The 23,704-nt window shown below is 49.0% G+C and overlaps 1 protein-coding gene and 1 long non-coding RNA gene across 6 annotated transcripts in view; one reads left to right on the top strand and one right to left on the bottom strand.

Annotated features, from left to right (window-relative positions):
• PAX8 (paired box 8) overlaps nucleotides 1–23,704 on the bottom strand; it is a 62,728-nt gene that overhangs the window by 18,168 nt on the left and 20,856 nt on the right. For 2 of the 5 annotated variants that reach the window (XM_030827603.1, XM_030827602.1), the window contains exons 3-9: nucleotides 12,282–12,447; nucleotides 9,946–10,143; nucleotides 8,196–8,284; nucleotides 7,551–7,673; nucleotides 7,094–7,269; nucleotides 2,129–2,249; nucleotides 1,476–1,682 (exon numbers count right to left, since the gene is read on the bottom strand). In XM_030827603.1, coding sequence (XP_030683463.1) covers nucleotides 1,476–1,682; nucleotides 2,129–2,249; nucleotides 7,094–7,269; nucleotides 7,551–7,673; nucleotides 8,196–8,284; nucleotides 9,946–10,143; nucleotides 12,282–12,447 — 1,080 coding nt within the window. The remainder of the gene's footprint in view (nucleotides 1–1,475; nucleotides 1,683–2,128; nucleotides 2,250–7,093; nucleotides 7,270–7,550; nucleotides 7,674–8,195; nucleotides 8,285–9,945; nucleotides 10,144–12,281; nucleotides 12,448–23,704) is intronic. The other 3 variants (XM_030827605.1, XM_030827606.1, XM_030827604.1) reach the window with 2 other exon arrangements.
• Nucleotides 1,640–23,704, top strand: part of LOC105737558 — a 31,045-nt gene continuing 8,980 nt past the window's right edge. The window contains exons 1-3 of the long non-coding RNA XR_004033317.1: nucleotides 1,640–1,670; nucleotides 2,039–2,141; nucleotides 20,787–20,958. This is a non-coding gene — a long non-coding RNA (uncharacterized LOC105737558). The remainder of the gene's footprint in view (nucleotides 1,671–2,038; nucleotides 2,142–20,786; nucleotides 20,959–23,704) is intronic.

Genomic DNA, 23,704 nt, shown 5'->3' with positions numbered 1-23,704 from the left:
GACTGACTCTGGGCTGCCTCTGTGACAGGTCTCCCACACCCCACCCCCGCACTGGTCTCTGCTCTAGCATTTCAAGGTCGTCAGGGTAGGAGGGTGTGGGAGGTGAGGAGGCATTTACTCCGTCACTAAATACCCACACTCCTTGGAGACAGTGCCGATATTAAAGAGATTCCTCCAATGCTGAACTGAGAGCTAGCTGGCTTCCTTCCTTGGTCCTAGGCCCCCACTGGGCCCACATCTAAAATAGTCCTATCCCTGTGGAAGCCCTTGAGGTATCTGAAGACCATATGGGTCTCTGCTCCCCACTTTCATTGCATCTCAGGCCCTCTCCAACCTAAGCCAAGCACTTGACTCTCAGCCATTCCTCAGGCCCTGGCTGGATGGGCAAAGGTCCTTCTGCCAGGAGGACCCAGCTCCCCTTGAGGTCTGACTCATGGAGTGCAGGCCCAGGCCTCAACCAGCTGCAAATGGTGCTCCCACCCAGAGACCTTGGCAGGGACCTTCTCCTCCCTGGGCCAGTTTCCTCATTACCATAAGAGGTTTGCTCTTGAGGCTCCCTCAGTTGCTTCCAGATTTACTTATTTTTATTTATTTATTTATTTCTTTTTTGAGATGGAGTCTTGCTCTGTCACCCAGGCTGGAGTGCAATGGCGCAACCTCAGCTCACTGCAACCTATGCCTCCTGGGTTCAAGCAATTCTCCTGCCTCGGCCTCCCCAGTAGCTGGGATTACAGGTGTCTGCCACCACACCTGCCTAATTTTTTGTATTTTAGTAGAGATGGGGTTTCATCATCTTGGCCAGGCTGGTCTTGAACTCTTGACCTCGTGATCCACCTGCCTCGGCCTCTCAAAGTGCTGGAATTACAGGCGTGAGCCACCGCGCCCGGTCGGTGCTTCCAGGTTTAAATAATTTGAGGCAGTTGAGGTTCCTGATGGGAGGTCCCCCACTCCTCGTCTCTCAAGTTGTTGAATCACTGAATTTATCATGTTTAACAGATGTCTGACTGTCCTGGTGATGCTGTTAAGCTAGGTATGAAGATAGCTGCATCATGGAAACACAAATGGGACTGACCCTTGGCCTTTTCAGAAATTTGATCCAGAAATTGGCTCCAAAAGCCAATGCCTTTTTCCCTCCAAAATGTTCATTTTTCCTTCTATTTATTTATGCATTTACCGAGGCCAAGTGTTGCTATGTTACAGCACCCGGCGCCCGGCCTTAGGGTTCTTGCTTTTCCATGGGGTCTTGGGGTGGTGTATCCCACTTCCTGGCACCCCTAGAGCATCTGCCCCTTCCGAGCATGCCTTCCCCGTCACAGAGAACTTCGTGTTGGCGCCTCCAAAAGTTGCCGGAGGAATTAGGGAATAGGGTGGTGGTGGATGAGATTGAGGCCAGAGAGGGGGCTGGCGGTCGGCCCTGACGACCCCCCTCCCACCCACCGCAATAGCTGCATGGCCCCGGGACTTCCCTGTCATACCTGAGAGGAGGGCCTGGCCCGTGAACTGCCCGTACACGGAGGCAGCATGGGGAAAGGCATTGAAGGGCGGGACCGAGGCACCGGCTGGGACCCCGGAGCCGACTTGCTGCAGATCCAAAAAGGCGGAGCTAGATAAAGAGGAAGGGGTGGAGCTAGAACTGGACACCTCGGGGGTTTCCTGCTTTATGGCGAAGGGTGAATGAGGATCTGCCGGAGGGAGGGAGACAACAAGGAGAGAGGGGTGTGAGATGACGGGGCGGGAACATGCACAAACCAAGCCATGAGATGTGGAGGGTGCGGGCGGGGCACGGGGCAGGCAGGCCCAGCTGCTCTGAGTCCGGGCTGGGGAGCCAGGGCCCACGAAGTGTGGCAAGGAGGGGAGAGAGAAGCTAGACCTCCCTGCTATGCTTCTGCAGTGAAAATGGAGAGACTGGGAAGGAGTGTGTGTGCCCGCCTCTCCCACAGGAGGGAGCTTGGAGACCCAGGAGCGGCCCAGGACTGAAGGCACGACCCCCTTGACCCACCTTGAGGCCCAGCCAGCACAGCCCACCTCTCCTCTCCAGGCCAGGGCCCCACACACCTTCCGCCTGACAGCCAGCCAAGCTCTTCAGTCCCCCGCCCTCCACCTGCCAGGGGGGCTCTGGGCGTCATACCTGCCACCACAGGGTAGGTCTGGTGAGTCGAGAGGTTGCGCCCCAGTGGCGTGTTGGAAGGGGTCAGGGTGGCCTTCCCGTCGTCCAGGGTGCTGTTGAGCAAGGGCAGCGGGTAGAGGCCCTGGGGAGCAAAGAGAAGTCAGCGCACAGAGATGATCCGACAAACCGACCTTCCTGCAGCCCCTGAGCCTATCTTAGGACTTGGCAGCCCTAATCTCTCCTGGGGAGTTCCTCATCGTCCCCTTCTTCCTTTACATTCTCAACTCCACTCAGCACGTTTCGTTCATGCTCATTGTCCTCCTGCATCCCTGGAATTCAAGGCCAGCTGGTGGCATGGGTGCCCAGGCGTGGGATAGAGAGTCTCAGCCAGAGGACCACACCCTGGCTGGATGGCTGGTCGGCTTCCTGGTTTCACCACACTGTTGGGACCCACAGAATACAGGACGGTGCCAAGGACTGGAGCAGTCTCCGACCGGACTGTTCAGGGTCCTTCCATCTGTTAATTTATTCTTCCCCAGATAGGGAACTGAGGCACGAAGGTTTAAGAAACTTGGGCCATTTCCAGATGGGCCAAAGATAGGATTCAGACTCGAGGGATCAGAATGTGTCTGCTCTCAACCACTGCCCTAAACTCGGTGACATAAGGACCCCTTCTTACATTTGCAAAGAGCTTACATCAGAGCTTTGCCTCTGTTGTCCTAATAGAGTCCCCCAGCAGCCCAGTGACATGGGTGAGTAATATTATGTCTGTGTTTTATATGTGGAGCATGGAACTCAGGTAAATGGCCCAGTTTTGTATAATGAAACTGAGACTAAACCTGGGATTTCGGCTGTGGACCCAGGTGCTTTACCTACCACGTGGATTTCTTCTTTTCTCTCTCCACATCCAAACAAATAGAAGTGTGCAAGTTTAGCTTGAAAATGGTATTTAGAGTTGTTTTTGTTGGAAACACTCTTTATCAAGTACCTGGGGGTCTTCATCAATAAGACCTCATTTTAGATGCCTCCTGGCCTCCCCTTGCCAGGAGCACAGCTATGACCTTAGGTACTCCTTCCGAAAAGAACTTGTTTAACTAAAGGCAAGTGTACCTCATCCTCACCATGACCTCCTCCCACCGGGGAAGCAGATAGTGCAGAAAAAAGAACACACCCATTCCCCACATAGCTTCACACACGTCACATACTCGCTATGTGAGATGTGCAAAGCTGAATTCGGGGAATGCTCAGTGGTTACATAACAGTGCCACTAAAGGCAATTGTTTTCAGTGATTTCCATCGAGCTGGGTTCTGCAAAGATCCACAGCACCTTCCGGTTGCATGCTGGGCACTTTTGGAAGCTGCAGTCAATTCTGGAGGCCACCAGGGCACCATTAACACATAGCAGCAATTACTGACTAAATGGTGTTCTGGTTCCATGCCTTCCAAGGGGGCCCACTTAGAGGCAGGGTGGAGTTGCTTAGGGCCTTTTTTTTTTTTTTAGATGGAGTTTCACTCTTGTTGCCCAAGCTGGAGTGCAATGGTGCGATCTTGGCTCACTGCAACCTCTGCTTCCCGGGTTCAAGTGATTCCCCTGCCTCAGCCTCCCGAGTAGCAGGGATTACAGGTGCGCGCTACCAGGCCAGGCTAATTTTTTGTATCTTTAATAGAGACAGGGGTTTCACCATGTTGGTCAGGCTAGTCTTAAACTCCTGACCTTGTGATCTGCCTGGCTCAACCTCCCAAAGTTCTGGGATTACAGGCGTGAGCCGCTGCGCCTGGCCAGGGTGTGGCTTATTGAAATTGAACAAAACACCTCATTTCTAGAGAGTATAAGAAAAGTTTAAAATGCTTTATGGATGTGTTGTTTTGACAGCAAAATATCTACTCAGAATCCTATAGCTATTTCAAAATCCAAGCAACTTAGTGAAAAAAGGAAAAAGAAAACCTATATAGTCAAATCATTTGGTGATTTTGTATTCAGTGGCTGAAACTTCCCGGTGATTATTGGGCTTTTTAGCTGGAATTGAACTTGAATCAGGGCAGAGCAGCACAATGCTTCAGAACTTCAGCGAGTCTGAGCCCTGGTTCTGCAATGACCTGCCAAGTAGCTTTAGTCTACTTGACTGCTCTGAAGCTTAATTTTCTCACCTGTATGGGAATCATAGACTCTATGAGATTGATGTAAGCATTATATGAAATTTTGTATACTTATACATAATGTGCTTAGCACCGAATACTTGGTGACAACAGATGCCCAATGAGAGTTATCATAGATATTATTTCAGAATCATGTGAAGAGTCAGAAGCCACCAAATTCTTGATTTCTGTCAATAAACTGATATCCATATTCTGTTGATGTTTTTGATGCATTTGTGAAATAGGGAAACGAGAGCTGTATGACTTCTAGCTATGTCTGGTCATGAAATAGCAACCAGGAATGAGGCCACATGATGTTTCTGCTGAACACATCTCCCTGCCCTTTTTTTTTTTCTCTTTTTTTTTTTTTTTTTTTTTTTTTCAGATGGAGCCTTGCTCTTTCACCCAGGCTGGAGTGCAGTGGCACAATCTCAGGTCACTGCAACCTCTGCCCTCCAGGTTCAAGTGATTCTCCTGTCTCAGCCTCCCGAGTAGCTAGGATTACAGGTGCACGCCACCAGGCCTGGCTAATTTTTGTATTTTTAGTAGAGATGGGATTTTGCCATGTTGGCCAGGCTGGTCTCAAACTCATGACCTCAGGTAACCCGTCCACCTCGGCCTCCCAAAGTGCTGGGACTACAGGTGTGAGCCACCATGCCTGGTCCCCCACTTGTTGATTTTGCAGAAAAGATAGCTGTGTTACAACCTGTCCTAAGGTCAGGTATGATTACTTGTGCTTCTTTCTTGGCTCCCCAAGCCAGAGGGCATTCCTATGCCCAGGTGAGAAAGCACGTAGTGTTACTTTGGCATACAGTCAGTTACCAGAAGTGGGAAAAGCAAAGGCCAGGCAGGACATGAGGGGCCCTTGCACTGGCTGGTTCTCCCTGCCTTCGCCAGCCTCCAGGTGAATGACTGGGTGAGTAATGATTGACTGAGGAGGTAATGAATAATTTGTGGACACTGCTGGACCTCAGTCTCCTCCTCTGAAAGATGAGTGGTTGGAGACGTTCAATGGTTTTCAAATGCTTTTTTTTTTTTTCAGTCTTCAAATAAGTGTTTATGTAGAAGCACCATATCTGAAACAGGTGACAGTGGACCAGTCTGAATGAAATGAGGGTTGGCAGGCCTGAGCTCCAAAACCTTCTGGTTGCCCAAGCCCTCCTTGTCTTGCTTGGATTATCTCCACACAAATAGAGAAACTGGAAGAGGTGGTCACGGAGGTCCCTGCAAGCTCAAAGACTCTCTCATTCCAGGATCCCCCATGTTCATATGCCAGCATGGCATGGGTGTGCTCTGTAGTCAAGCAGGGTCCTTGGCGGGGCTTAGGGATGGAGCCAGGAAATGGCTCTGGGACTCAGTGGGTGTCCAGAGTCTCATCAGCAGGGTTTCTTTACTTTCACTGAGTGGCTGGTGCCTGCACACTGAGTTTTGCAGGCTTATTCTCACAGAGTGAGCTTCCTGCAGGCCCCCCACTGCAACCCCCTTTCCTTCCTGGAGCTGTGTGCTGACTGGTGGGTGAGCACCCAGGCCCTCTCCCCATGCTGCTGATGGCCAGCTTTCTCTGCACGCTCGTGGTTGCCACAGTCAAGGCTGATAAAATTGCTGATGCAGATTGCCTGCCCAGCTGCGAGTGCTGGCACAGGACCAGCAGCCCAGACGGTCACTGGAAGTGGTTGGGCTGATTATTGGCATCATCTGCATTGTCCTGCTCAGTTCTTAAAGGCATATGGGCTTGCCTCACTCCTACAGCAAATGACGGCATGGGCAAAGAGGGGCAACAGACACCACTCTGAAGACACTCCTCATCTGGTTGACTTGGTGGGGTTAAGGGAAAAAGATGTGATGACTAGGAGCTGAGAGCTTAGTGGTTCTGCCAGAGCTGCAGTCTTTGTTGGCCTCGGGGTGGGACCCCTCACATCTCTGTCAGCTTTTCACAGACACCAGCCTGTTATGATTCATTTCACCTGTCCTGAGCACGAGCAAGAAAAATTCCCTGTAGCTTGTGATGTATTATTCTGGATTTCTCAACTCATTCATTTGTTCATTCATTCACTATACCATTACTGTCTATTATAAGGGGGGCACAATGGTAGGTGCTGGGAATAAAAACGATGTTTAATGTTGCATGAGGCTTCCCTGTCCCTAAGGAGTCTGCGTGTCTTTGTACCTCTCTGTCTGCTAGATTATTAAGCGACACTGTGAGAAGCTACTGAGAGCAGCATGTGGGACATGCAGAAGGGCAAGAGGCAGGAGAGATGATTCATGTCGGAGGGGCAGGGGAGGACTCATGGAGAGGGTGATGTTTGAGCTGAGTCATGAAGGCTAGTGGTATTTTTCCATGCAGAGAAGTGAGAGGAAAGGCATTCTGTGTGGAGGGCACATGGTGTGCAAGGGCAGAGAGGTGTGAGCGAGGGTGGCATGCTCGGGGCCATGAGTAATGCAAGAGCATGGGGTGTGCAGGATGAGTGGCCAAAGGTGGGGCTAGGAAGTGGTGGCTGAAGTCATTATGTGAAGGCTTTGTGCTACTGCTTCAGAGTTGTGGAACCTGATGTCGCAGTCTGGGAAAGACACTGATGGCAAGGGATAGCATCATCAGGTTGTGCTGCCATCCCTGAAAGGCCCAGGCTCACAGGTTTTGGGTGAAGGAAGCAAGGAGGGTTAGAAAGAGAGGAAGATGCCAGGGCATCTGGTAAAATAAAGCATGTGTCAGGCTTGGAGTTGCATAAGGCAGGTGCCCTGAGCCCATTGATGCAATTTCCAGCTGCTTTGATGGAGCACAGGCTCATTTGGAGAACAGACCTTCTCCGGCCCTTGCTCACCCTGTTCACCTCCCAGGGCCCAGCTTCTCACCTGCTCGCCTTTGGTGTGGCTGGGGGAGGCATAGGCCTCCGGGTAGTGCTGCCGCTCAAATGGGCACTCGAGCGGCTCGAGGTGGTGCTGGCTGAAGGCATCCGTGCGAAGGTGCTTTCGGGGTCCGCTGCTGCTGCTCTGTGAGTCAATGCTCAGCCGGCAGCTATCCTGATCACCTGGTACCCCCCGGGAAGGAAGAAAGCTTTTAGGGGACCTATCTATTCATGCTCTAGGCCAAAGTAGAGGACTGACTCCAAGCTGACTCACTGTGGAGGGAGAAAAAGGGCCAGCCACCTGGGCCCAGAAGCCTTGGCCAACTGAGGGACAGGACATGTGACAGTCACATGCAGAGCCCCTACAAAGTCCCATGTCATAAGTGGAAGGGTTTCTGTTGCCATCAAAGCCTGAGCAAACTGCTGTCATGCACTGCCCGCTGCCCTCCTGTCCCAGCACTCACTGTCATCCATTTTCCTCTTGTCACTGCCAGGCTGAGCGATGCCCAGGAGCCCATTGATGGAGTAGGTGGAGCCCAAGGAATCCGACTGGGGTGACTCTGGGGGAGTTACAGCTGAGCTGGGGACTGCAGTGGGGGAGAGGGAGAGGGTCAGGGGTGGGAGTGACACCCCTCACAGCTCTCGGTGACTCTGGGGGAGTTACAGCTGAGCTGGGGACTGCAGGGGCTGGGGGAGAGGGAGAGGGGCAAGGGGTGGGGCACCCCTCACAGCCCTGGGGTGACTCTGGGGGAACTGTGGTGGTGGGAAGAGGGAGAGGGTCAGGGAGTGAGAGTGACACTGTGCAGGAGGCAGCAAGCTGAGCCATTGGGGCTCAGGTCCTTCCTCCAGGGTCCTCCTGGTGGGAGGGGTTCTTGGAGTTAGAGCTGTCTCAAGTGTTTGCACCTCTCCATAGTTCAGTGAATCTTCCCTGGGAACAGGCCAGACGTCGTCGCAGTGGCACAGCTCAGTCTACACGTGGGTTTGTGAATAGTACTGTGCACAGCTATGTCTGTGTGGGTGCGTCTGTGTGTGCCTCTGTGTATATGTGGGTACGCTGAAGGGGAGGTATACACGAGCATGTGTGTGTGTCCAGGTCTCTCAGCACTCACTCAGTGTGTGTCCAGGACTCAGGGACTTGGTGGCCACGCAGCTGTCCATAGGGAGGTTGAATGGTTGCTGCACTTTGGTCCGGATGATTCTGTGATGAAGAGAAGAAAGGCCATGAGAGAGAAGAGGAGGAAAGAGAACTCATGGCTGCCCCAGACCCAGTCGCCTTTTTGACACGCCTCTTGGGTATCTCAAAGGCACTTGAAACTCAACTGTCCACAGTCAAGTCTGTGACCCTACTCCGCATGCCTAGTCCTCCCCAGTTGTCTGCATTTCATGATTGGTACCATCAGTCACTCAAGGCCAAAACAGAGATGGGGCTTAACCTCTGCTTCCCTCTCTTTCCTATCAAACCCATCATCAAGTTCTGTGTTTTGACCTTGTGAACCTCGCCAACGTTGACCCCTCTCTGCATCTCTCCATCAGCACCTTAGTGCATGTCATCACCACTGTTCCAGGGTCACTCACTGGCCCATGCCCATCCCCTCTTGACCCTTTCTAAGTGATTCTCCCTACTGCAGCCAGAGTGGACTTTCTGAAATGCAAGTTGGCCACCTGCTTAAAATCTGCCAAGGGCTTCCTATTGCTTTATGACCAAAGGCAAGAAGGTATAACACAGCCCCCAGCCTCTGAAAGGCCACCTCTGCTGACATCTTCAACTTCAGCCTACCTTATGCTCCCCTGCTCTTTATCTACTGGTTTTCTTTTCTTTCTTTCTTTTTTTTTTTTGAGATAGAGTCTCGCTCTTGTCGCCCAGGCTGGAGTCCAGTGGCGTGATCTCAGCTCACTGCAACCTCTGCCTCCCATGTTCAAGCCATTTTCCTGCCTCAGCCTCCCAAGTAGCTAGGATTACAGGCACTCGCCACCACACCCAGTTAATTTTTGCATTTTTAGAAGAGATGGGGTTTCACCATGTTGGCCAGGTTGGTCTCGAACACCTGACCTCAGGTGATCCACCTGCCTTGGCCTCCCAAAGTGCTGGGATTACAGGCATGAGCCACTGCACCTGGCCTATCTACTGGTTTTCTTTTGATCCTATTAGCCACAGGGCCTTTGCATAGCTGTCTGAGCTCTTTTCACCTAGTTCTCTTCTTGTTTTTTACTCAGGGGAAGACTTTCATGACCTTCATAAACCAAATAATCCTATGCTACCTTGCATATCCTCATGTTCCTTTTCTTAGCAGGACTTACAGCGGCATTTTTACAATATTTTTTTGTAGGTAATTGATTAATATCTGTGTTCTCATTAGACTGTAAGCTCCACAAAGATGGGCTTTGTGTGTCCCAGGGCCTAGCACAAAATGAATGAGTGAATTATGTGTGAATGAATTAATGAACAAGCAAGTGAGTAAGTAAATGATTGATTGAGGCAGTGAGTGAATCATTGAGGGACTAAACAAATGAGTGAATGCTTGAATGTGGGCCGGGCTAGGGGTCTGATGGCTTAGAAAAGGATCAATTCACGAAGATTCTTTTATTGAATAAAAGCGGATGTGGTGTTTGAGGAAGGAAACTGTAGATAGCACACTATGGCTGGGGGCCTGGGGGAGGGTGCCCCATAGCATGGGGCAAGGGAGGAGGCAGGGAGGTATGGTATCTGCCTGGAGCCAGGTGTGCTCCTTGCCTGATTGTTCAGCATCAGGCCCCTTCCTGGCCTCTGCTCCACCCAAGCCAGGCCCTTCTTGTCTCTTTCCTGATTTCCCCAAAGCCCAGGGGCCCCAGCCTGACGCCAGAGGCTGCTTTCTCTCTTACCTATTAATGGAGCTGACACTGGGCACAGTATCATTGTCACAGACGCCCTCAGCCAGGAGCCGGTCTCGGATCTCCCAGGCAAACATGGTAGGGTTCTGGCGTTTGTAGTCCCCAATCTTCTCCACCACCTTGGGGGTGGCCACCTTGGGCTTGGAGCCCCCTATCACTCCAGGCCGGATGCTGCCAGTCTCGTAGTACCTACTCCAATAGAGAATCCCAAAGAATTACCCAATAAGCAAGTGGGGTCTTTAGACAGGGATTTAGCCAGAGCCTCCCTCCTCTCTGAGGCTTCTGGGGAGGGGTATGGAGAGTGAAACGTGCCTCCAAGGCTGGCCTCAAATGCTTGATGTGCATGGAACTATCTGTTTCCCTCGCTTGGGTAGGTTCATGCTACTGCCAAACCAGCACCCTCTGCTAAAGGCCTCACCTTGGCTTCTCTCTCTCCCTTCCCTCTGGCCAGTCTCTTGTGCACTAGCACCTGCAACAGCCATTGTATGGGGCACAAAAGATTTCCCTTCTAAGAAAGGAAATCTTGGTGTGCCTGATGTGTGAATGACAGGGGCACAGCAGTTTGCTCTATTCAGCTTCTCTTGGCTAAAGCACGACTGAGGGTTTTTTTGTTTTTTGTTTTTTGTTTTGAGACAGGGTCTCAATCTGTCACCCAGGCTGGAATGCAATGGGATAATCTTGGCTCACTTCAAACTCTGCCTCCCAGGTTCAAGCGATTCTCTTGCCTCAGCCTCCTGAGTAGCTGGGATTACAAGTGCCTGCCACCACACCGGCTAATTTTTGTGTTTTTAGTAGAGACAGGTTTCACTGAGTTGGCCTGGCTGGTCTTGAACTCCGGACCTCAAGTGATCCGCCCACCTTGGCCTCCCAAAGTGCTGGGATTACAGGCACCAGCCATCAAGCCCAGCCAATGACTGACTATTTTCTTTGGCCACCTAGAAAGCTAGCCGAGGTCACTGGACCCTCTGCTCTGTCTTGCTGGTTCACCTTTGCTCATTTGCTCCCTGCCCTGTCCAAGCCTGAGGCATATCCCTCACCCCCTTGGTCACTGGTTTTCTATCAGGTTTTAGCAGGTTCAAGTTGAAGCTTCTCCTCATGGACTCTGGAATCCTGACCTTGCTTGGATCCCCAGCCAGGTCCAGCTTGTTAAGCTGAGCCTCCTCTTCTGGGGCCTCCACCCTTCCCCTCCCTCTATCTTCCAACTAGTTGCTTTGGCAGATCAACGGCCTGTGTCAGCATATCCTCCTCTTCTTGTTGTAGAAACTCTCTGCTCTCATCTGCATGAAAAAGAATCTAGCTCTTTAAAACTCCATTCGTCTGTTACTTCCATCCGGGACTCATCTCCGCTGGGACACCACAGCCCATCACAGGAATCCCCTCTCCCAAGCCCAGCAAAGGATCACGCCTTTCCCTAACTACTTCAGGAGGGGAGCCAGGGCTTTTCACGGTTCAAAGAACAGTCCAGGTCCCTTTGCCTTGTCCAACCAGGGCTCCTCCTAAATCCACCTAAGGGTCAGAGCAGGGGGACAGGCACACGTACACAGAGCTGACTGGAAGCTCTGGCACAGAGGCATTTTTAATGGAAGTGGCTTCGCAGACTGGAATCTGTGACTGTGTCAGCTCAGAAGCAGGCCTTTGCTGCTCCTGGTCTCTCTTGAATCTTTGGGTCAGTGGTTCTCAACCCTGGCTGCAGAGAATTAGAGTCACTTGCTGGGGGCGGATGGGCTGGGGAGTTATGTACCAAAACTTGCGCCTATTTCCCTGAAGTTCTGATTTAATTGGTCTGGGCTGGGACATAAACAGTATTGCTATTTTAAAAATCAGGCTTCCCCTGGTGAATATAATGTGCTGCCAAGGCTATGAAGCACTGATCTGGGGTCTTGGGGAATTACGGTTTGAGAAGCACAAACTCAGATATTCCTCTTTTAGGGGTTAGACCTTGGGAGCTCATCTGACTGTGTGTCCCCTCCCTAGTGGCCCAATTTCCCTAGGTCTCGGTAGGAGGAGGTCCTTGGGGGAAGATTCTCCTGCCCTAGAAGGAGAGAAGCCTATACCAAATGAGACATGGAGCAAAAGAGAAGAAGGGAGAGGGAGAAACTAAAAGAAGGATAAACGGGCAAAGAAAGAAGGAAGGGCAAGAAAACAGTAGAAAAGTAGTTGGGTAGAGGCCCAGAAGGACCATCATAACTGTTCAGGTCTCAGGACCAAAGCTGGACATTGGGAGCAAATCCCCATTCCCGGGGAGGGGAATTCTCCAGCTGCCCTGAGATCAGCTGGAGAAGTCAAGCCCTGCAGGGAAGGCGGCTTGCGGTGAATTTCGTGCTTACCTGCCTAGGATCTTGCTGACGCAGCCATGGCTGACGCGGAGCTGGCGAGAGATGTCACAGGGCCTCACACCCTGGTGGGCCAGGTCTACAATGCGCTGGCGGACCACTTCCGGCAGGGGTCTACCGTTCACAAAGGCCCCTCCCAGCTGGTTCAGCCCTCCATGGCCTAAGGAGACAATATTCCCAGGGACAGTTGTCAGGGTCAGGTAGGAGTTTGGGTGGGGATTAGCTATGAGTGCAGGTGCAGGTGTGTGTGTGTGTGTGTGTTTGACTGTGACCATGAAATCCCACGGCCAGGCCCTGTGGGCCCCTCTGCACCCCTTCCCCAGTTCTCACTCCCAGGATGCTGGCACAAATGGTATGTGATGCTCATCCCCCACGATGGGATGGTGTCACAGGAGCACCTTGGGCTTGGGGACTCTTCGGGCAGACTCAGCCCTTCACTCCAAATCACAATCCCCTATTTTCTTCCCTCCCTCTGAAAAGTGTGTAAGGAATTGAGGATGTGGGGTCTTCCCATGCCAATACTGAGCCATTTGACCTTGGGGAAAACCCCTTCTCTTCTGAGAGTCTCTTTTCCTTTTGTAAAATGACGGCACAGGTGATTTTCACCTTTCTCCTTCTCCTCATGGGACCAGATTTTAAAACACGACCCCATTGAGAAAAACAAATACAAAAGAATAAAAGCAGAAACTCTCTGGTAGAGCTTGAGCAGAGAAGGCCTGAGCTCTGTCTGTGGACTTCTGGCCTGAATGACCCCCAAGATTCCTTCTTTCTCTAACAGGCCAGAGCACCAGGGACCTGGTGCAGGGTCCTCACAGGCATAGATAGCACTGGGTTCCAGGGCTGACACAGGGGCTACAGGCCACTGTGGGAATCTATCCACGTCATGGATATGTGTACACGTTCCCTTAGCTGCTTTCCTGACTTGGCCTCTGCTCTCTGGCCCCAGCCTGTGTTTCATTCTGAGCCCATCTATCCAGTCAAATCCATTTGTATTGAGTGCCAACTATGTGCCACGCACTGCACAGGTCTCTGACGATGCCAAGGTGAATAAGGCAGACATGATCCCTATTCTTCCCTCATGGGGTTTATTACAGCGAGGTCCTAGACCAGCAAACAGCCAGTTCACATATTTTGTGACCACTTTTGGGACTGGCGACATGCAGAGAGTTATGGGAACCACTGGAGGGGAACTTGACTTGGCTCAAGGAAACACAGAAGGGTTCCTGAGGAGGTCTAAGCTGAGACTGAAGATAAACAGGTACTAGCCAAGTGAGGGAGAGAGGGGAGAAAACTGTTCCAGGCAGTGGGAACAGAATGTGCAAAGACTCAGAGGCAAGAGGATACTCGTCTGTTGGATTTTCCAACATATTCAACTCTATAGTCCCTAGAGCCATTGCTGGGCTAATTTCAGGGCCGAGATTTCCATTTTTCTCATGAGGAGACTGGGGCTCAGAGAGTTTTAGTGCTCTGATTTATATGACTTGTCTAACTCAGCTTATATGAGGAGGAGCAGAGATCCATCCAGAATTTAAGGTTCAGATCAGGGCTGCTCCTTGAGGGGAGCCCTGTTCTGGGTCTAGAGCTAAGCCTGGATGCTTGTCATTGGCTCTGCTGTTTTGTGCTGAGCATGCCATGGTCTTTTCACACCAAGGGCAGGATTTGGTGATATGACTGGGAGGGTAGAGCCCTGCAGTGTGGGAGTCAGGTGAGAAGGAAGAGCCAACCCCAGGCTTCTGTGTGAACCAGTTAAAGACTATTTATGGCTGAGGGTGGGAAGTGCCTTTGCTGGGCACACAGTGCCCATTATCACCCACTGACTTAGCACATTCAGAACTGTCTTGCAATGTCTCCTCAGGGGCCCAAGCTGTCTTCAGCAGAACACTCAATTTCCCTTTAATAAAGGGGATGGGGGCCAGATGCAGTGGCTGATGTCTGTAATCCCAGCACTTTGGGAGGCTGAGTCAGGTGGATCACCTGAGGTCAGGAGTTCGAGACCAGCCTGACCAACATGGTGAAACCCCATCTCTACTAAAAGTATAAAAAAAAACAAAACACTAGCCGGGCGTGGTGGCACATGCCTGTAATCCCAGCTACTCGGGAGGCTGAGGCAGGAGAATCGCTTGAACCTGGGAGGTGGAGGTCGCAACGAGCTGAGATCGCACCATTGCACTCCAGCCTGGGCAACAAGAGGGAAACTCCGTCAAAAAAAAAAAAAAAAAAAGGGTGGTGGGGGTGCTCTAAGCCTCTGCCCTGGGCAGTAAGTCAGGAGGAAGAGCCCTCTGGCCAAACACCCAGCAAGAAGGATGCAATGACCCATCTTCCTGGTGGAGACAACGGGTGAGCTTGGGCACAGCTTCCACCTATGCCTGTCCAGGCAAGTCTTCCAGCTTCTCCACTAGGGCTGGAAGAGTGCTTGGAGGGCCTTCAGGAGAGCCCAGATGGTGGGCAGAGGGGCCTTTGCCCAGTCGTAAGCCCATTCCTCTGGTCTTCACTGGCCAGAGTGCCATTTGTGAATTGCTGTAGCCATTTCCTCTCACTGCATCATTGTTGCCGTCCGGCTCTTTTGGGTCCAGGCACTGAACACAAGGGGGCGCCAGACAGCCACCCAAACACAGAAAACCTTCAGCAGTCCAGCTTTGTCCTCATTTTCCAGAACTTTCTGGGCTGTATCCACCCAAACCTAGGTGTTTCTGCTGGGACCTCTATATTTGGAAGCAAGGTTTCTTAGAGGTGGAGGTTCTTCGCCTCTACAAATGGGAAGCAGTTTTAAAAAAACAAACGCCATTTTGGGGTGGCATGAATTGGGTATTGTGCCTTTAAAAAAAAAAAAAAAGACGCTGTAAGCTGTGTGGGCCATTGCCCTTAATTATTATGAAGGACTGACTTGCATCCTTAGAAACCCAAACCCTCAGGAAGCCTCCTGAGAGGTTATTTACCGTTATCAGCAAGGATCGTAGTGCTGGGAAAGATGCATTCACATTTCTGGCCCCTAAACTGTGAATTCTCTGGTGCTTATTTTATTTGACTGTCTTCTGAATGACTTTGTGTTATTGTGGAAAGAGCCTTGGGCCTGATGCCTTCCTCAACACTGCCTGTTTGAGTCTTATCATTTGAGAAAGTGGGTTTTTTTTTTTTCAGCCTTAGTGTTTTTATCTATTGAATGGAGCTTAACAAAACTTATGCCTGCTGCTGACTTAAACTCCTATAAGAAGATAGGGGGGCTGGGTGTGGTGGCTCATGCCTGTAATCCCAGCATTTTGGGAGGCCGAGGTGGGGGGATCACGAGGTCATGAGATGGAGACCATCCTGGCTAACATGGTGAAACTCCGTCTCTACTAAAAATACAAAAAATTAGCCAGGCATGGTGGCGGGCACCTTTAGTCCCAGCTACTCAGGAGGCTGAGGCAGGAGAATTGCGTGAACCCACAAGGCGGAGCTTGCAGTGAGCCAAGATCACACCACTGCATTCCAGCCTGGGCGAAAGAGCAAGACTCCATCTCAAAAAAAAAAAAAAGAAGAAGATAGGGGGATCGGGATGGAGAAGTGTTTATTTAGATAAACAAATATTGCTATAAATGTAACGTTTTTCTAATTTGTAATATTCCCATGGTTAAATGTTATGACCCAAGCTTGGGAGTAGGACTAGGGAGTATTTTCTCAAACTTCAGTGTGCATCAGAATCACTTGGCAGTGAGAGTTATTAAAATACAGAGTACTGAGCACAATGCTCTAAGTTTCTGAATCAGTAGGTCTGGGATTGCACTAAGAATTTATGTTTCTAAGAAGTTTCCACATGGTGCTAATGCTGCTAGGCCAGGGTCACACTTTGAAAACCACTGGTTTAGGCCAGGTGATGGCTGGTAAATTAAGCATAAGAGAATAACTCTTCATACTCCTCCAACATTCTTCTAAGAATAATAATGATTGTTTGTATATTATGTTTTTCATTTCTTTTCAACTCAAGACATTGACCAAGTGCCTATCATGACTCAGGGACAAAGCACTGGGAATACAACCTTGAACAAGACAAGAATCCTGGCCTTCCAGAAACTTCGAACCTTTTGGGGGATATGATAAGATACATTAGGAATCACCATGTTAATGGTGATCTTTCTTGAAGGATATAAGTCCAGGTGCTCGGGGAGCCTGTAAGTAGTTAGAGGGAAGCTGCAAGGAAGAGTATCTAGGAGGTAACTAGGTGAAGAATTTTCTTCAGGGGGAAAAAATCCATACATAAAATCTTGGTGCCTTCAAGAAATTGAAAGACATTTAGTGTGGCTGTAGGACAGGAAGGAAAGAGAATTTGGAAAGAGCCTGCTGGCTGCAGATGGAGATGGCCCCTATGGTTTGAAGTTTTGAGCTGAGTCCCTGTAATGGAAAGACTTTCGTCTTTCCTGTGTCCGGTGTGGGGGAGTGGACTCTTCTGGGTGAGTCACCACCAAATGCCCAGAGGTGGGTGCAGACTTCCTTCCTGCACTGGGGTTGGGGGGACGATTGGCACCCACTGTGCTGACCACCTTTTCATGCTGCTGCAGGTGGGGTGGGCTTTGAGGCCGGAAGCCAAAAATGAGTAGGAGCCTCTTGGTTGGGTTGGAAGTGGGGTGAGGGGGGAAGGTGTGACCCAGGAAGAGGTTTGAAGCCTCATAAGCAAAGACTCTTTGTATGTCTGGAGGTTTGTGAGTGGGGAGGCAGGGTGGGTATGGGGGAGGAAGACAAGACCGCCTGGCCGGATGCAAGCAGGTTCCTGAGTGGAAGGTACTCAGACGAGAAATGCAAGCTTTCCTGGGGTCAGAGAGGACTTATCTTACAGTAAAGGGATGGGAGCTCAGCAAAGATCTAGGTGAAGCCTGCTGTCCAGAAATGTATCCTTTTGAAAAGTGACCATTCAGGGAGGTCTTAGGACTTTGTTGGTAATTTCTTCATCCTTTATAAAGCTCTGAGTAGTTGGGATGGCAGAAAGAAAAGAGAGACACTCATTGACCAAAATTCTTGTTACATGCACCAATATCCAAACCCTTAAGATGTGGAAATCCTTTCCCCATGTTCCTATGGTCCTTTGCACAAATTCCTATCATAGCACTGACGGCATTGAACAGTAACTTTGTCTATTTGAGTTTCTTTATGAGTCACTCAGAGGCAGGGGCCCTGTCTTTGTCTACTGTAATTAGTGTTTTCGTATATACAAGTGGTAGAAAAATGGTTTACACTGGTTATGGTTGTTGCATGGATTCCCATGATTCTGCACAGTGGGACCCCCAAATCCCACACTTCAGTACTTTCCTCTTTATCCTTTTGCTTTATCTTTTGCAGCTCTGCCCAGTCCTAAAGTGGCAATGGCTCAATGTGGTGTTCTGCAAAAATTTCCATTTTACTACCTGGGGCTTTTTGCTTTAGTCCCATAGAGTGTCAAGGTGATAGTTGAGCCTTGGCAGGGCTATAGTGAGAGGTGCAGTGGCCTCTTTGGGTGCCCTTCAAATCATGCCAGGCCTACTCCCTTTCCACAAAGGAAAGGCCTTGTCCATGCGAATCAGTCCCTGGCATTCTCAGCTTGGTGTTGTTCCCTTCCCCAGCTGCTCACTTGCAGGTCTGTGATCTCCATGTGCCACCTCCCAGCTAATGCTCTTGGCTTGGTGCCTTTCTGGAGTAAAGGCCAGGGCCTGTGCCTCCAGTTACTCCAGAAGAAAGTGTCCCAGGACCATGGAATCCCAGTGTCCAAAGTCTGCACACCGGATCATGCCAGCATACATGAGGTTATGGGTTACCTGGACACATGAGACCCTTGGACTGGGTAAAAGGGCTGGCATGCTGGAAAGCAGCATCCTGCATCTGCTGTTACCCCCAACTTGCTGCATGACCCTTGGTTATCTCTGTGCCTTACACTTGTCTTCCTAAGGGAAACTGGAGCAGAAAGACAGCAGCTAAGCAAAGCTGTGGCCCGTGTTTTTCTCATTGATCTCTTGCCCTTCTACCTGTTCTGGGATCCTACTCCATCAATTATCCTCCCATTTAAAAACATTACTTACCTCTTCTTTTATACCAGGTCCTTCCCCTAAACATACAAATGGAATTAAATTAATCTATGTTGCCCCTCCAGCCCCTGACTAAAATTTTATTTAATTTCAAAATAAATTAAACAAAAAAAATTCTTCCCTTGACCATGATACTCTTCTTTCCTATTGTTTTCAACTAAATTTCTCAAAAAGCAGCTGTACTTGCAGCCCTTTGCTCTCTTCACATTCAGTGCTCAGCCTGCTCTGTGCCTCCTGCTTAGCATGTGCTTGGTGATGAGTGGCCATGGATGGACCGTGAGTGGTTGGAGGGTGCCATGTGCTCCCTCTTGAAGAGATTTTAGTGACAATCCGGTATCCTGATTCCTTATACCTTCAGTCTAGGCTTTTTGCTTTGCTTTAATGGGATTCTCTTCCCTCATTTGCTCCATGACATATGTTTTCTCCCTTCAGGCTTCTCTCAGTTCTCAGTGTTTCTCTCCCCCTTCACGGCCATCCTTGGTGATCCCACACACTCTCATTGTCGTACCTACTATCCATCTCCTGATGGCATCGTGGGCATCCCAGGTAACCCCAGTAAGGTCTTTCCCCCAACTTTTGTTTTCAATTTCTATTGGAGATTTCCTCTTAGGTGATAAGGGGGCTCCTCCTCTAGTGTTGTCTTGGTTGGTAACAACACCAGCTGTCATGCAAGCTCAGGGCCTGCCCCTTCCACTTAGCCTCCTGCCACCTGCCGCCACACTCTCTGCACTGCACTGTCATCGGTCTTCTGCACAACCTTGGAAGTAACAGTGTGTCCCCAGCCTTGGGGCACTTGCACATGCTGTTCCCTCCTCCTGGAGCTCTTGTCTCCCTGTCTTATCTAGTTAACTGCTGCTCATCCTTTATATTTCAGCAATGAGTCACTTCCTCTGTGGCTTTGCTTTATCCTACAGAGAAGGTTCAGGCTTCTGTTTGGGTGTTCTAATAACATGCTTTACCTTTTTTGAATGGCAGTTGTAGAAATGTAGCATCAAATGTAACTGCTGTTTGGAATCTGGTTGAAAATCAGAGGAAGAAAAAGTCTCATAGTCAAGGGAGGAATTTTGGGGGGACTGGAGAGGTATCATAGATAAATTTAATTGCATCTTTAGGTCCAAATTTTAATTTTACATTTTTTGCATAACTATATATGTATGAATCATAACTGTCTTCTCTCACCAGATTGAAAGCTCCATGAGAGCAAGACTTCTTTCATTTTGATCATTATTAAATTATATTAGGTGTTCAATAAACATGTCACATGAATCAACTAATAGCCTTTATCTTTTTCCGTTCTCTGCATATGGAATACTCACAAGACAACTTTTTACCTCCTAAATATTTACCTAACCAATACCTTCCTTCTGTCCCCAGCATTCAAACATTCATGCATTCATTTATCTATTCTACATGTATTTTATATGCCTACCATGTACAAGCATTTTAATAGAACTGATTATATAAAATTGATTTCTACCTTCATGGAGCTTCCAGGCTAGGGATAGGTAGGCTAAAGATGGGTATATATTTAAAAAGTAAATACAGAAATAAATGTTTAACTACTACTTGGAATAAGTGCTAAGAAGAACACAACAGGGCTCAGTGTTCAAAAATAATGGGGTGGGGGTTCAAGAGAAAATGAGTTCAAGCTGATTAGGAAGATGTCTCTAAATGACATGTAACCTGAGTGGAAGGTGAGTAGGAGTTAACTACTCACCTGGACTCACTGGTCTCCACATCCAACCTTGCTCGAGTGAACCTTTGGGAGCAACACATCTAAACCCTAGTCTGGCCATATCACTCTCATATTTAAGAATCCTTGCAAGACATGGCATCATTTTCTTCATGGCAAAATCCAAGCTACTAAATCTTGTAGACAATGCCTACCACTACCTGACCCTGACTTAGTGTTCAAGCTTTATTTCTTACCTGTCTGAGCCTTGAACCTGATGCCCTAACAACACAGAATTGCTTGCCATTCTTTTGCTGCATCTGAATCCTCTCCTGGGTCCTTGACTGTGTCCTCCGTGCCTGGGGTGCCCATCCTCACCTTCTCCTGATTGATTTCCATTCATGCCTTAGGAGTCAGTTCAGGAAGCTCCCTCCTACAGAAAGTCTTCCCTGGCTTTCCTTGCCTGCTCTCTTTGGTCCTTTCTTTTAAATAAGCCAGGACATAATCTCATTAAGCAGCATATAAGTGCCTGTTGGTTATTGAAAGGAAAGAAGAAAGGAAAGAAGGAAAGAAGGGAAGAAGGAAGGAAGGGAGGGAGGAAGGAAGGAAGGAAGGAAGGAAGGAAAGAAGGAAGGAAGGAAAGAAGGAAGGAAGAAAGAAGGAAGGAAGAAAGGAAAAAAGAGGGAAGGAGGGAGAGAGGGATAGAGGGAGGGAGGAAGGGAAGGAGAGAGGCAGATCACAACAAGTTTAGTGAAGCCCACACCTTCTTTGCCTTAAACAGAATTCTGTTTTCCACAGACACATATACTCACAGAAATGAGTTATTTAAAGAAGACGGTCCAGATTCCACAGTTCAAAAAAAAAAAAAAAAAAAAAAGAGGTTTGCCCTGCTTCTGAAGGAGTCAGGATATGAATGCAGAGGTCTTCCTGTTGGCTTACATATCAGACCTTCAACGTCAACATTAAATGTGTGAGTGCTTGCCAGGCTCACACTGTTGAGAGCAGCTTTATGGTTGAATGTGGCAGTGTGTTCTGCAGGAGTCTTCTGTGAGATTAGTGCTACTCTCGCCATTTTACACCACTAAGGAAACTGTCACTGACTCTAGTCTTTGGATTCTGAGGCAAGAAGCCTTTTTCTTCTAACCTTGGCCATAGAGACTCTATGGAGAATGATGGGAGGTGATCTACACAGACTCCCCCCTCACTGGGTTGATAGCTCTGTTGGGAAGATTTTAACATCCATCAAGGAAAAAACCGCCAGAGACAGCTCAAGTTAGGGAGGAGAGGGTTAGCAGCAAATGCTACCCCTCCTGAGAACTCAGGCATTCCAGACTCAGAGATCCCATGAGAAGTTTCTGACTCAGGAGTGTGTGGGCAGTGCTGCATGCATATGCCTGCCAGGGCTCAATCAGTTAAAAAAAAAAAAAAAAAGTGGTCTCCAGTTCTCATTGCCAAGGAGCTCAGTACTGTGTTCAAGACCAAGGACATGGTCAATCCAGTCTCAGAATCTGGTTTCCTCTGATCTCTTCTGGTATCAGCCAGGGCTTGGTCAGAGCACAGAAATCTTCCTAGGTATTTCAACAAAGGGGCTTTAATATGGGGAATTGTTGTCTGGTGTTGGAGGGCTGTAAAAGCACAAAGGAAGCACTGAAATAGCCAGAGATAGTAGCTACAGGAAGCAGCCACTGCCCCTCGGGCTGGAGGAAGCAAAGGGAAGAAACTGGAATTATCAGAACTACGTGCTTAGAGGAAGGGCCTGTGGAGCTGGGGATTGGATCTCCGAGGGGCTGGCACGTCCCGGATGTTGCTGGGGGGCATGTGAGGCTGGCTCTGGGAGAGCTGAGAGCTGGAATCTGATTCAACTACTGCTGCTGAGGTATTGGCTGACAATAGCCACATACAACAACAAGAAGAAAGTCCTTCCACTATCCTTTAAACTTCTACTACTTGCCAGGTGGCCCATTTATCAGTCCCTCATATATTCTATTATTCTATATATATACACATATTATATATATACACACACACATATATATATACACATACATATTCTATATATGTGTATATATATATAGAATAACACCCAAACTGAAAGGTAGCTTTCAAATCTGTCCTCTTGCCCTGATGAGTGGGTGAGGTTCCTGTATTCATTTATTTCCATTCCTTAAAGCTATATGCAGGAGAGAGTCAGAAACCCCCGCTTCACCTCTGACTAACTTATGACTTTGGCATGAATTTCTGTCACTTCTTTCTGTCTTTCCTTCTAGGTGTGCCAAGTGATCTAAATAACATGGTGCACGTGTAGCACCTGACACAGGACCTGGGCTTCAGTAGACCCTCCACAAATGTTAGCCATTACCCTCACCACTGAGACCCACCATTTCCATACTAGGCACTGCTCCAGCTTCTGGGGACATAGGGGGATGAAGACAGATGGGTCTCTGCCCTCTCGGAGGTTATGGTTTTCTGGGAAGATTCTTTTTCTAATGATTTCAAGTTAATTAACTTATTTATTAGCAAATGGCAAAGCTCCCCCACCCCTATCTGCCCCTTTTCTTGCCTGGATTGATTTCTCTTCTCTCTCTTCCAAAATCGTTAGTAATTATAAAAGGGCAGGGTTCTGGGATGCCCGGAGGGGCAGGAAATAATCCCAGCTCCTTCTTTCTCCTTCTAGTGCCCATGACTAGGCTGTTACCGATTGACTCCTGGCTTATTATTGTTGCTGTATGCTGGTCTTTGGGGCTCTGTTTCCCTGGTGAGGTGTCTATACTCTTTAATGCAGCCCAGGAGGACCCTAAGTTGTGAGGCCGTGAGGACCAACTCCAGCTCCTTGTCTACTACACTGTGAAGCTCAGGCAGATATAAGAGGGTCTTCCAATAGAATATGAAATTTGGCTTCCTTAGATGCTTCTGCCTTAGATCAGCCCAGAGGGTGGCTGTGGTGGAGGGCCTAGCACTATTATTTCATCCCCAATAGGGAGAGGGAGCTGGGGAGGGACAGGGGAGGGAGATAGAGGTGGATAAAGAGGTTTCCTTTGGATTAGACTCTATCTGGGAGAGAATCAAACTAGGCTCATATTTCACCAATGTTGGACCTAAAAGAAGAGGAAAGCAGGGAAGGAGGGAGGAAGAGCTATCTTTAGTACCCAGCCCCTCTTCCCCATTAGTCAATGCCTAAGAATAATAATCGTAGCCAGTATTATGGGAGGTGCTTATTTTTGGGCCAAGCTGAGTATTTTAAATGCATCTTTTCAATTAATTCTTACAATAACCCTTTGAAGAATGAAGTACATTATCCTCATTTTACAGATGAGAAGATGAGGAGCAGAGACGGCATATAACAGGTTCAAGACTCCACCCTTACAAAGTGGCATGACTGAGACTCAAGCTGAGAGCTCTCAGATGCCATAGTGAATGCTCTGCACTTTTGTCCACCCACCTCCAGCACCACCCCTGGCAGCAGCACTGTATTCCAGGAAGAGCCAGACCCCTCCCTAAGAGCGAATATGTCCTTTGGTCACCTACCAAGTATGGGTGCTTTCCAAAACTCACTTCCAAATCCTCTCCAGCTTTTCATTTTCTTGGGGCCTAATTTTTCCTTTTTAAATTTTCTCCAGTCAGAGAGGGCACCTAATTCCTTTATTTCTCTCCACTCCTGCATAGTGGCTGGTTGCCCTCCATTCTCTTTGTTTACACCCATCACTGTCTCCTTTCTT

Source organism: Nomascus leucogenys, chromosome 14, assembly GCF_006542625.1.
Source record: "Nomascus leucogenys isolate Asia chromosome 14, Asia_NLE_v1, whole genome shotgun sequence".
NCBI lineage: Eukaryota > Metazoa > Chordata > Mammalia > Primates > Hylobatidae > Nomascus > Nomascus leucogenys.
This window is presented reverse-complemented; position numbering and strand designations above follow the sequence as displayed.